The sequence below is a fragment of the Diceros bicornis genome, chromosome 32 (genome assembly GCF_020826845.1).
Source record: "Diceros bicornis minor isolate mBicDic1 chromosome 32, mDicBic1.mat.cur, whole genome shotgun sequence".
Classification (NCBI taxonomy): Eukaryota; Metazoa; Chordata; class Mammalia; order Perissodactyla; family Rhinocerotidae; genus Diceros; species Diceros bicornis.
In genome coordinates this window covers 10658354-10671854 of record NC_080771.1, presented here as the reverse complement: position 1 = coordinate 10671854, position 13501 = coordinate 10658354, and the positions used below count along the sequence as shown (strand labels likewise).

The 13501-nt window shown below is 38.9% G+C and overlaps 1 protein-coding gene across 1 annotated transcript in view; it reads left to right on the top strand.

Moving 5' to 3' along the window:
- PSME3IP1 (proteasome activator subunit 3 interacting protein 1) overlaps positions 1-12380 on the top strand; it is a 32230-nt gene extending 19850 nt beyond the window's left edge. The window contains exons 6-7 of the mRNA XM_058527876.1: positions 4700-4764; positions 12010-12380. Of these exons, the coding sequence (XP_058383859.1) occupies positions 4700-4764; positions 12010-12227 (283 nt within the window). The 3' untranslated portion in view covers positions 12228-12380. The remainder of the gene's footprint in view (positions 1-4699; positions 4765-12009) is intronic.
- The last annotated feature ends 1121 nt before the right edge of the window (positions 12381-13501 follow it).

Below are 13501 nucleotides of genomic sequence, written 5' to 3'. Positions count from 1 at the left end.
ATTAATGTGAAAGTTCTGTTCATTTATTTTGTCGTTTTCCTACTGGGTTATTTGTATTTTTCTTGCTGATTCATAGGTGTTTTTTTTTTTTAATCTAGTCCTGATTTTTTCCCTCAGTTTATAGCTAATCTCTTTACTTTTATTAATTAATTTTAAGGTGGTCAGTTCTTTTTAAATGAGATATAATTGACGTATAACATTACATTAGTTTCAGGTACGCAACACAGTGGTTTGATATTTGTATATATTTTGCAATGTTCGCCAGAGTAAGTCTAGCTAAGAGCCATCACCACGCATAGTTACAAATTTTTTTTCTTGTGATGAGAATTTCTAAGAGCTACTCTCTTAGCAACTTTCAAATAAACAATACAGTGTTGTTCACTATAGTCCCCATGCTGTACATCACATCCCTAGGACTTATTTATTTTATAACTGGGAGTTTCTACCTTTTGAAGGTAGACAATTTTAAGGTGGTCAAATATATCAATATTTTCTTTTATAGTTAGAGCATTTTATATTTTGTTCAAGAAATTCTTCCAACTCTGAGATCATAAGAGTTTTTCTTCTAAAAGTTTTAGAATTTTGTCTTTCACATGTTAGTCTTTAATCTATCTGGAATTGATTTTTGTGAAGGGTATGAGGTAGGGATCTCATTTTAATTTTTTTCTTCAAATGAAAAGCCAATTTTCTAGCATCATTTACTAAATACTTCTGCCTTTCCCCAGTGATCTTCAGTGTCACCTCTGGCTTATAACAAGTTTCCATATGTATATGGGTTTGTTTGGGGGTCTTTTTTTCTGTTCGTTGGGTCTGTTAGATCAGTACCACTCTGTGTAATTATTGTAGCTATATAATAAATCTTGATATCTGGTAGGGCACGTCCACTTACATTCTTTTCAAGGGTGTTTTGTCTATTCTCGGCTATTTTGTTCTTCCATATAAATTTTAGATTTAGTTCTTTAAAAATCCCTATTGGGATTTTTATTGGAATGTTATTAAATTGCTTGGTAAATTTTTAGAGAGAACGGATCTTTATGGATTTGAGTCTTTCTATCCGTGGCATATATTGACATTTGTTTCTTTTAACGTCATTTAATAAAGTCTTATAGTTTTCTTTTTCATAAAGGTTGTGGACATTTTTTGTTAGATTTATTCCTAAGTATTTTGTATTTTTTTGTTGCTGGTATGTAAACGTGCAATCGATTTTGTAGTATTTACATCCAGCCACCCAGCTCTTATTAACTTTAATAATAATTGTTTAGTAACTTATTAATGTTAATAATTTGTCAGTGGATTCTTTTGAAATTTTTATGTAGAGAGTTACCATCTGTGAATAATGACAGTTTTATTCTTTTTTTTTTTGTGAGGAAGATCAGCCCTGAGCTAACATCTGCCAGTCCTCCTCTTTTTTTTTTTTGCTGAGGAAGACTGGCCCTGGGCTAACATCCATGCCCATCTTCCTCTACTTTATATGGGATGCCGCCACAGCATGGCTTGACAAGCAGTGCATCGGTGCACGCCCAGGATCCAAACTGGCGAACCCCGGGCCGCAGCAGCAGAGCGTGTGCGCACTTAACCGCTTGCACCACCGGGCCAGGCCCCAGACAGTTTTATCCAGACAGTTTTATTCTTTTCTTTATACCTTTTAATTCCTTCCTCTTACCTTACTGCACTGGCTAGGACCACCAGTAAAATGTTAGATAGAAACAGTTACTGTACACATCCTTGTTTTATCTCTAATTTTAAACAGAATGTTTAGGACTTTTTCACCAGTAAGAACAGTGTTTATTGTTTTTGTTTTTGTGGATATCCTTTAGCAGGTTGAGGAAGTTCTGATCCTACTTGGATAAGAGGTTTTCCGTAGCCGTGAACTGTTCATTTTGTCAATGTGTTTCCTGATTTTCCTAATATTGCATTCCTGTGAGAAACTCAGCTTGGCAGTGATGTATTATTATTATTTTTAACTCTACTGGATTTGGTTTACTAATATTTTGTATAGTTTGTTGCATCTATGTTCTTGAGTGAGACTGTCTTGTTTTTTTTTCCCTATTTTATCTAATTTTGATATGAAGATTAAAACCAGCTTTCTAGAATGAGTTAAGGAGTGATCTTTCTTTTTCTGTTCTCTAAAGGAGATGGTATAAGATAGTAGTGTTCTGTTTTGTGAAAGTTTGGTAGAACTCCTCTATAAAATCATTTTGGTTCCTCTTTTTTTTTTATTTGTGACTGTAGGACTATTTCAGTTTCTCCATGTCTTTTTGAGTCAGTTTTATTTGGTTATATTTTCTGGGAATTTGTCCATTTTGTTTTGTTTCAAATGCATTAACTAAAGTTATTAGTATTCTTTATTTTTCTGATTGCTGCTCTATCCATAATTGTCCCCTTTTTCATCCCAAATATTGATGATTTGTTCTTTTATTCTTATTTTGACTAGTTTCATGAGAGGTAGTCTCTGTTTTATCAGTCTTTTCAAAGATTCTTTTGGATTTACTTCTCTCTATTTTTTCTATTTCATTAGTTTCTGCTCTTTAATATCTCATACCTCTTTTCTTTGGAATATTTTTTACTTTCTTCAAGTTTATTCTCTTACTGTTTCTGTTACAAATGACTGTCAGATACCTAGCTAATTAATTTTCAGCCCTTCTTTTCAGTTATAGGCATCTAAAACTATAATTTTTCTTCAGCTTTCATTGTAAACCATTTTATATTTCCAACTAAGTATTTTTAAACATTCATTATGATTTCTTCTTTGACTCGTGAATTGGAAACACTTTTTAAAATTTCCAGACATATTGAGGTAACCATATTTCATTGGTTCTAAGATGAACATTTTTTTTCACATTTTAACACCTTATAATCAATGGTGTCTTAGAGAGTCTATGAAATATTGTATTTATCTTTTGTTATTTATTTCTGCCTTAATTGCATTGTAGTTTATATGTACTGATTCTTTTGAGATTGCTTTAGATTTGCCTTGTGACTTGTTATTCCTGAGGTTAATTTTTGTGAATCTTCCAAGTGAGTTTGAGGAGAATCTGTGTAATTTTTTGTTTTGAGTTGGTAGGTAGGTACAACAAAACAAACTTGTGAATTATATTGTTTAAATCTGTGTCTTTACATATTTGTCTACTTGCTCTGTCAGTACTTGAGAGAAGTATTTTGAAATCTCCCACTGTAGTAATGGTTTCTTGATTTTTCTTCAGAGTTCTGTTGTGTATATATATATTTTTTTAAGCTCTTTGATTAAAAGCATACGTGTTCAGAATTGTTATTTCTTCATAGTGAATTAAACTTTGTTTCATTGTAAAGTAACCTCCTTTATCCCTTGTAATGCTTTTGGTCTTAAAGTCTGTTGTCCTAATGTTAATATCGGTGCCCCAGCCTAACTCTTTTTCCATTCTTTTACTTGCAGTCTTTCTCCGTCTTAAGTTGTTTGGTTTGGTTTTGCTTTTGTTAAGTTTTTAGATGTGTCTCATAAATAGCTGATTTAAAGTTTAATCAGTTAATCTCTTTTTACTGATAGGTTTCGATTTATTAGGATTTTTATATAGTTTCTACTATCTTAATTTTATTTATCTTTTTACTTTTTTTTTTTTTTTTTTTTTTTGTGAGGATATCAGCCCTGTGCTAACATCCGCCAATCCTCCTCTTTTTTTTTTTGCTGAGGAAGACGGCCCTGGGCTAACATCTGTGCCCATCTTCCTCCACTTTATATGGGACGCCGCCCAGCATGGCTTGCCAAGCAGTGCGTTGGTGCGCGCCCGGGATCCGAACCAGCGAACCCCGGGCCGCCGCAGCGGAGCGCGCGCACTTAACCGCTTGCGCCACCGGGCCGGCCCCTATCTTTTTACTTTTAAAAAGTACTTTTCCCTTGTATTCTTGCTTTTTAAAAAAATGAAGATTTTAAAATCTTTTGTTCATTATTTTTTTCTTTCTACTAGTTTGGATTTATGTATTCTATTTCTATGCTTTTGGTGGTTAACCTTGCAATTTACCAGGCATACTTAGCAAAACCTAAAGTAAATAGCTATGTTACTTACCTACAAAATTATACACAGATCTTAAAACTTTTCGCGACAATCACCCTCTTCCTTTCTCACATGTTAGTGCTGTCCACTTTAGTATGGTCATGTTTAACATCACAAGTTAGATGTTATTTTTTTATACAGACAGTATTTGTTTAGATTTATATTTGTATTTGCCGGTTTCTTTGTTCACCATCCTTTTCCTTCTGGGATCATTTCCTTTCTCATTGAAGTACATTCCTTAGATATTCTTATAGTGAAAGTCTTTTGGGTGACTTGCAGAATTTCTAGCATGCCGCTAAAGATGTTTCCTTCAATCTTTAATAACTTAACTAAATTTTTGTCATTTCTGAACATGTCCAGATATTCTTGAAATCCATCTGTGGTTCTAACCAGGATGAATGATAAGGACAACAAAGAATCTGAAGTTGAGGTGATTCTTGAAGGTATAATGCTTTACCCCTTGAATTGGTCAGGAGTTTAAGTTGTCTTTATAACTAATAATATAACTGGAAGGAGATTAAGATCCTGAAATGAAGACTTTTCATTTCAGATCATCCCAGCTCCTTGAGGCTGCCTAAGACCCATATACATGGTTATTGGCACTCCTGATTCCCAAAGCTCTGATCCCCAAGATTGGATGTAGCTCAAATCACCATGTTTTTTTGTTACAGCTCAGAGAGTGGCAACAGTGTGAAAAGACTGAAATCGGACACTGACCCAGATGACAAGAATCAAGGTGGGTGGCAGCCTTCGTTTCATTCTGTACTCAGAATACACATGAACCACAGTAAAGGGCTGGAATGCATTGCGTCTGTGAATGTATGCATTTGTCTCTAAGCAAGCCTACCCAAAGTTAGTTTACCGAACTGTTTTATGCCAGGCAGGGTTTATACCCAAGAGGATGTCAGCTGCCCTGCAAAGTAGTATGTTAGAAACCAGTGGAACTGATAAATGACAATTGTGCTCTCCTAGGAGTGCTTACAAAGCCAAACCCTGGTCATATCACCTCAGCTCACACAGGGTTTCTCTCTGTCTCCCCCAAATGTCAAGTTTCTTGATTTCATCTGGCGTGCTACCAGTGAGAGGTAGAATGCCTGCCTCCTGCTGATGGTTGGATTGCACTGAGCCTAGAGGCTTAATACAGTTTCCAGGAGTACACTGTCTTTGGTGGTTACTTTTGTGTAATCAAACTGACACTATAGTAAGTGGCAAAGTTGTAAGTGAAGGTCAGTGTATCCTGGGGGCTGGATCAGGAATGAGAATTTCAAGAGTGTTTTCACTTCACCCCTGACTCCCTGTGGGGTTGACGCGCTAAGCTAAAGTCAATGGGTCATCTATAAAACAGGGCTTACATTTATTACTCTCTCGAAAAAATAGTGGATATTTTTTAATGTGTATCTAATGGATATTTTTTGATACGTATCTACTGAGTATCAATAATGGTCAGCTGTTGCTGATACCTTTTTGCTCTAGAATCTACTTTTAAAAAGGACTTTTCAGTGAAGTGTATCCCTTCTACCCATATATCCTCTTCCATCCAATTCTCCTTCCCAGAGGGGACAGTATTATACATTTCGTATCTATCCATCCAGAGCTATTTATGTATGTATAAGCAATTACAAATATATATATTTTAAAATGTTTTATTATAGATAAACCATATTCAGACATTGAGGCAATAGTATAATGAACCCCATCGTATAGTTTCAACAGCTTTTAACACATATCCAATCTTATTTCATTTATACCTCGTATTTTGAGGCAAATCCCAGTATCAAATTGTTTCATCCATAATTCTTCTGTATGTATCCCTAAAAAATAGGGTGTTTTTTAAGTTGTTTAACGTAATTTTTTTTTTTTTTTTTGTGAGGGAGATAAGCCCTGAGCTAACATCCATGCTAATCCTCCTCTTTTTGCTGAGGAAGACCGGCTCTGAGCTAACATCTATTGCCCATCCTCCTCCTTTTTTCTAACTTCTGTTGCCAATCCTCCTTCTTTTTTTCTTCCCCAAAGCCCCGGTAGATAGTTGTATGTCATAGTTGCACATCCTTCTAGTTGCTGTGTGTGGGACGCAGCCTCAGCATGGCCAGAGAAGCAGTGTGTCGGTGCGCGCCTGGGATCCGAACCCGGGCCGCCAGTAGTGGAGCGCGCGCACTTAACCGCTAAGCCACCGGGCCGACCCCTGTTTTAACGTCATTTTAGTATCATCACACCTCAAATATTACAATAATTCCAAATATTATCAAATATCGAATTAGTATTCATTTTCCCGTAATTTTTTTTCTTGACAATTGGTTTTTTAAAAATCAAAATCCAAGCGTGGATTAGACATTGTATTTGGCTTATATGGCTTTTAAAAAAATTGTTGAGATATAATTCACATACCATAAAATACCATAAAATTTACCCTTTTAAAGGATACAACTCAGTGATTTTTAATATGTTCACAAGAGTGTATAGTCATCACCACAAATTCCAAAACATGTTTATTGCCCCAAAAAGAAACTCCATGCCCATTAGCAGTTACTCCCTGTTCTTCCCTCTCCCCAGCCATTGGTAACCACTAATCTACTTTCTGTTTCTATGGCTTTACCTTTTCTGGACATTTCATGTAAATGAAATCATGCAATATGTGACCTTTTATGTCTGGCTTCTTTTCTCTTAACATGATGTTTTCAAAGTTCATCCATGCTGTAACGTGTATCAGTACTTTTTACAGCTGAATAATATTTCATTGTGTGATATGGCACATTTTGTTTGTCCATTCATCAGTTGATGGACATTTGGCTTGTTTCCACTTTTTGGCTGTTATAAATCATGCTGCTATGAACATTCATGTACAAGTTTTTGAGTGAACAACTGTTCTCAATTCCCTTGGGTATATACCTAGGAATAGAATTGCTGTTAACTTTTTGAGGAACTGCCAAATTGCCTTCCAAAGTGGCTGTATCATTTTTATATTCTACCAGCAGTATATGAGAGTTCCAGTTTCTTCACATCCTTATCAACACTTGTTATTGTCGTTTTTTATTATATCCATCCTTGTGGATGTGAAATGGTATTTCATTGTGGTTTTGGTTTGCATTTCCCTAATGACTAATGATTTTGGCATCATGTATTTATTGGCCATTTGTATATCTTCTTTAGAGAAGTATTTACTCAAATTCTGCGTAATTCTGTGGGTTGTATTTTCACTTTCTTGATAGTGTCCTCTGGAGCACAAAAATTTTAAATTTTGATGCTATCTAGTTGATCTGTTTTTTCTTTGGTTGCTTGTGCTTTAGGTGTCATATCTAAGAAACCATTGCCTAATCCATGGTCATGAAGATTTACTAACATATGTTTTCTTCTAAGAGTTTTATAGTTTTAGCTCTTACATTTCAGTCTTTGATCCATTTTGAGTTAGTTTTTGTATATGGCATGAGGTAGGGATCCAGTTTCATTCTGTGTGGATATCCAGTTGGCCCAGCACCATTTATTGAAATGACTGTTCTTTCCCCACTGAATTATTGAGGCATTTTTGTCAAAAATCAGTTGACCAACGCGTGTGGGTTTATTTCTGGACTCTCTTTTCTCTTCCATTGATCTGTGTGTCTGTCCTGTGCCATTACCAGACTGTCTTGATCGCTATAACTTTGTAGTAAGTTTTGAAATCGTGAAGTGTGAGTCCTCCAACTTTGTTCTTTTTTGAGATCATTTTGGCTTTTCAAGGTCCCTTGCATTTCCATATGAATTTTGGGATCAACTTGTCAATTTCTACGAAAAAGGCAGCTGGAATTTCGATAGAGATTGCTTGAATCTGTAGATCAATGGAAATATTACCATCTTATGGCGTCTTAACAATAGGTTAATATGTCTTTTTTTTTTTCCCCACCAAAGCCCCAGTAGATAGTTGTATGTCGTAGCTGCACATCCTTCTAGTTGCTATATGTGGGATGCGGCCTCAGCATGGCCAGAGAAGCGATGCATCGGTGCACGCCGGGGATCCGAACCCCAGGCCGCCTGTAGCCTGTAGCGGAGCGCTCGCACTTAACTGCTAAGCCACAGGGCCGGCCCTAATATGTCTTTTAAATGAGACTTCTTTAACCTTTAGGTTCTTCCTCCTTTTTTAATGTATATTTTGTTTCCTTTGTACTTTATTTGTGAAAAAACTGGGTCTTTGTCCTGTGGGAGTTTCCCACACTCTAGATTTTGCTGATTACATCCCCATGGTGTTCCTTTATACCCTGTGTTTCCTGTAAAATGGTAATTAGATCTAGAGCTTGATCAATTCAAGTTGAGTTTTTGGCAAGAATACTTCATATATTGTTTTTGTGCTTCCTATTATCATTATTATTATTTTAATTAACATACTCTTTTGTTCATTGCTTAGTTCACTTTTATTGTACCTTGGGAATTGTTGTATATCTGAACATAAAGAGCTACTTCATTCCTTTTTAAGGATGTGTAGTATTCCATTGTATGGTTGTACTATGCTATATTTATCCCATTTTTTATTGAATGTTTAGATTGTTTCCATTCTTTGTCTGTTCTGATGGTTCATTAAATACCTCTGTAGGTGCATCATTTTTCACATTCACAAATATATCAGGTTAAATACTTAGAAGTAGAATTATTGGGTCAGAGAGAATATACATTTGTAATTTCGATAAATATTACCAAATTGCCCTGCAAAGAAGTTATCCCAGTTTACATTCCCATCAACAATGTAGGAGTTCCATTTCACCGATATCGTTTTAATATTGGGAAACTTGCTAAACTGTGGCTAGTTAAATAGGATAACTTATACTCTGTGTGTGTGTGTGTATACTAAACTTCATAGAAGTTTATCTATATCTAAAACTTCATAGAAGTCTTAAATGTATTTCAACTAGTTAACTAATAATCCTGTATGTGGTCCTTATTCTCTGGTAGGAACTATTTGCATCAATCAATGGAAAGGAAAACTGGCGTGGCTTCTTTAAACTCTCTCAGGCAGACACTTTTGTTTCAGATCCATCTTTTTTGTCATTCTAAACCCCTTCTTCCTACCCTTCCATTCTTACAGCAGAAGCTGGGCAAGAAATATCCTCTTTTGCTAGGAGCTAAGGTCCCATGAGAAGAATATACCCTGAAGCTTGCTTCAGAGTCTTTTCCTCGGCAGTAAAAGGATTTGCCTCCTTAGCTTTGATCCTAATGGAGGTTCAGGCTTCCTCCACTAGAGGCTCTGGACTTAAGCTCTGAGCAGAGCCAGTGAATGCACAAGTTGGCCCCATCTACTCTCAAGTCACGCATCTGTCTGAATCCCAAGAACAGTCTCTATTAGTAATTTTCGGTATTATTTTGGTATGACAGTGTGGTCCTGCAAATGCAGAAGTTGGCAGGAAACTTCACCAAATGGGTGAGATCAGAGGGCACCACTTTGTTCTCTTTGGACAATTAACTGCTTTTGGAATGAAATTTGTCAGAGTTGCAGTCTCTTTTCTTACTTGAAAGCTCCTAGGTAATTGAGAGATTTGGTCTTTTGGCTTAAACTCTGCTGATGCCACAGTGGTCCAGATTCCTTGGTTGCATTTCTGTGGCTGGCTTCCATCCTTCCCTCAGACCACCTCTGGTCCTCCATAGGTATTCTGAACTTGATCCTTCTTTTCTAAGATAGACTCTAAAATTCAGTTCACCCTTGAAATACTTAATAAAATGACTTATCTCACTGAACAGATAAATTACTTTTCTGAGTAATTGATTCATACCCTTATAAAATATCAGTTTTTTTTAAACAACTGAATTTTTCTGACAATACAATTGTATGTTGCTTGACGACAGGGATATGCTATGAGAAATGCGTCGTTAGGTGATTTTTTTGTTGTGTGAACATCATAAATTGCGCTTACACAAACCTAGATGGTACGGCCTACTACACTCCTAGGCCATATGGTACTAATCCTATGGGACCACCATCGTATACACAGTTCATTGCTGGCTGAAACATCATTATGTAGTGCATAACCGTACTGGAAGTATCGTTGTTATGTGAAAATAATAGTACAGTGAATATTCACATAATGAATGGTAGACAGTTTGATGTTATGTCCCAAATTTTCACATCCCACCTCAAAAAATTGAGCCATTTACAGTCAACCTGTAAAATGCCTTTAACAGGTTTCCCTGCATTCTGACACATTGTGAGTGCTGGCCTGCTCTGTGCCAGGCCCTATGCTCTATGCCAAGGGCATGGAATGGGGAAGAAGGGGCCCTTGCCCTCAAGAGACTTAGCGTTAGAGGAAAATAGAGACAAGTAATCCCTCTCGTCATTAGGACTGTCCAGTCCTCAACAGCCTTCCTGGCTGGAATTCAGGGATGCCCTTGGGGTTACAGAGGTATGTGGGACTGTTCCTCCCTAGTTTAAGTGGCCCAGGATGCTCTTTGAATTTTTACATTTGCCTTTTTAAACAATTGTCTAAACAGGTAGTGTATGCACATCATAGAAAATTCAAAAGGGACAGAAGAGTGTAGAGTGAAAAGTTAAGTCTCTCCTGTTGCCCAACCATTCAGTTCCTCTCCCCAGAGCAGCCACTGTTACTAGTTTTTTATGTATTTTTTCAGACATTGTCATGCATATACATGGGCATGTTTTTTTCTCCCCACAAATTATAACTTCTACACACCCTTGCCTCTTTCATTTAGCACAGAGTCTTGGAGACCATTCAATACCAGTACACAGAGATACTTGACTCTTTGTACTGGCTGAATAGTAGTCCATTGCTTAACTGGTCCCTGTTAATGGACATTGGGTTGTCTCCAGTCTTTTGCTGCTGTCAGCAGTGCTGCAGTGAATGTTCTCATATGAACAGCATTTCAGTTTGAAGGACATTTCCAAATTTCCCTATGCTCCCTCAGCAACATACAAAGACGCCTATTCCGCATACTTTCTCTCCTTTTATATTGTTTATTCTCCTGTGTTTAAAATTCATGTTTCTTTTTCTGTGAACTGTTCCTGTCTTCTGTCCACTTTTCCATTCAGTCGTTGGTTGGTTGGTTGCTTTTGGAAGAACTCTTTATATCGTAAAGAAATGAGCTTTTGTGATATTTGTTGCAAATACCTGCCTCTGCTTTCTTGTAGCCTTGTCATCGCCATCTCTGCAACCATTGTCAGCTCTCATTTCACGTTTCTCCGTCTCCATGTTTTAACACTGCTTGTCTTTAGTGGCTTCTTTTTCCTTATTAGGACTTTCTGTAAGACAAGCACAGACATGGAGCTCCTGCACTCTGTGCTGGCTGTTCGAGATCTCTTTTTGCTTCTCAGTGGTATTTTTACTTACTCCCGATTTCATATACTGGGCACCATGTATCCTTTTCACATTTAGGTAAGGTGTGTGTTAGGGGTTTGTTAAGGCAAAACCCTGGAAGGTAATATGCTTGTCAGCCTGAGCCAGTGAGGTTTAAACTCCAGCGCTCACTCGCCAGTGAGCTCTGGCATTATTTTAGTACATTATCTTTTGATTCAGAGTGAGTTTATTGTTTTCTACTCTTTAGTGCCCTTTAACCATAGCCAGGTCTTTTGACCTCTCATCAGTACCCTGGGGGATCCCTACATATCAGGCTGCTATGGTGACTAAGTGAGGCTGGGAAGGTTTAGAGGGAAGAAGGAGTGGAGCAGAGTTCTTAACTTTTCCTTTCACCGTCAAGCCCTGCGTTTTCTAGATGGAGGCTTTCTGTCACTGAGGTGGCAGAGTACCTGTGGGTTTCCTGGGACAAAAACTGCCCCAGCTATGTGGTGACATTCTGCATGGTCTTAAGATGTTCTCTGACTGTGGCTTCAGTTTTCTCAATTGTCAGAGAGGAGCACAGCTGTAAGATGAAGGTGACGTTAGTGTTGACTGCGTAGGGTTGTTTTGAGGGCTTCTGTGGGTAAAGCCCTCGGCACGGTGCCTGGCATATGGAAAGCACCCAATCAACGTTGGAAAGAGGTGATGAAGTAACAGTCTTTCCTCCTCCTTTGCAGAAGCCTCGTCCTGCGTGTCTCTTGGAAGCACGTCCCTGAGTGGTCCCTCCATCCACTGCCCCTCCGCTGCGGTCTGTATCGGCATCCTCCCAGGCCTGGGCGCCTACTCTGGGAGCAGTGACTCTGAGTCCAGCTCAGACAGCGAAGGTACTATCAACGCCACCGGCAAGATCGTCTCCTCCATCTTCCGAACCAACACCTTCCTCGAGGCCCCCTAGCTCCCATGTCCTTACCACCGGGAGCTCCTCACCAAGAGTAGACCGGACATTCCTTCTGCCTTCAGGCATTACCTCCCTCAGAAAACTCCTTTGCCTGCTTCCTGTGCGCACCAAGACATTTTTAACGTCATCTAAAAATGTGCCAGAATTTACCAGTGGCCTGACTTGTGTTTGATTTCTCTTTCTAGTCCAGTGCAGATGCCCAAACCTGTCCCTCTGCCTCCCTCCTCAGTGTTGTCGTGGGGCAGAGGTCAGGGCCCAGCAGAAATGCCACTAAAAACGCCCTGGGAGGATAGGCACCCATTGGCTTGCACAGATTTGGATTATATTGCTTTCTTGTTTTTTCCTTTTTTTCCTTTCCTGACAGCCCAAAGAAGCAAGGGCCAGTATTAGACAGGTATTCTTTAGACCTTCATTCGGGATGAGCACGTCCTTTGGTTGTACTGCCTTGTGGAGCATGCGCAGGGAAGGAGAACTGACCCCAGTGCTGAAATGGCGCACTCCCCTGGGAGTAGCGACTTCTTGATGTTGTGTGACTAAGTAAAGATGATCAACTACACCTGCAGGGGGCGTCACTTAACACTCGTCGTTGTTGTGGAGTTGTCCCTTACTTTGGCCGTTCCTTCTCCTCCTCCCTGTATCCAATCCCATTTAAGACTCGAAACCTTAGAGAAATGTTGGCCTTATTTCATCATGGCCAGAGACAGAAGTGCTGGTAGGTGTGTGGACGAGATGATCTAATTTGGCAGCTCCTGGAATCCCAATATAGCCAACCAGTGGGACACACATGCGTATTCTGACAATACTCTGTACTCTGTCGAGGCCCCTCTCTGTTTGATACATACTATAGTTGTGGCTTCTAATTCTGCAAGCTATTTCTAGTCTGAAGGTGCTGCCCTGGTCCTCTCCTCCTCTTTTATCTGCTGTCCCTCCTGCTCTTTTCCCTTCTCACACAGCAGCTCCGAGCTGTGAGCAGCTGAGGCCCAGTGGTACTGCTCCACCTCTGTCTCATAAAGGGGGGCAAGGGCTGTCCTTTTGGGGGGGAGGGGGGACGAGGGGAGACAGGGTATGGAGGCCTCAAGGACAGAGAGAGGCATGGGCTTTAAAAAAAAAATCTGTAGTTTCCCCCGCTTCAGGAGAATGAGCCTGTGCAGTTCGTTCTTCCCCTTGGTTCCTGCATCAGTTGTTTCTCCTTCCTTGGTGTGAGACGGGGAGAGACACACACAGAGCGTGTTGACACTGTGGTGCTGGCAGGCGAGAAGCTGCTCAGTTTG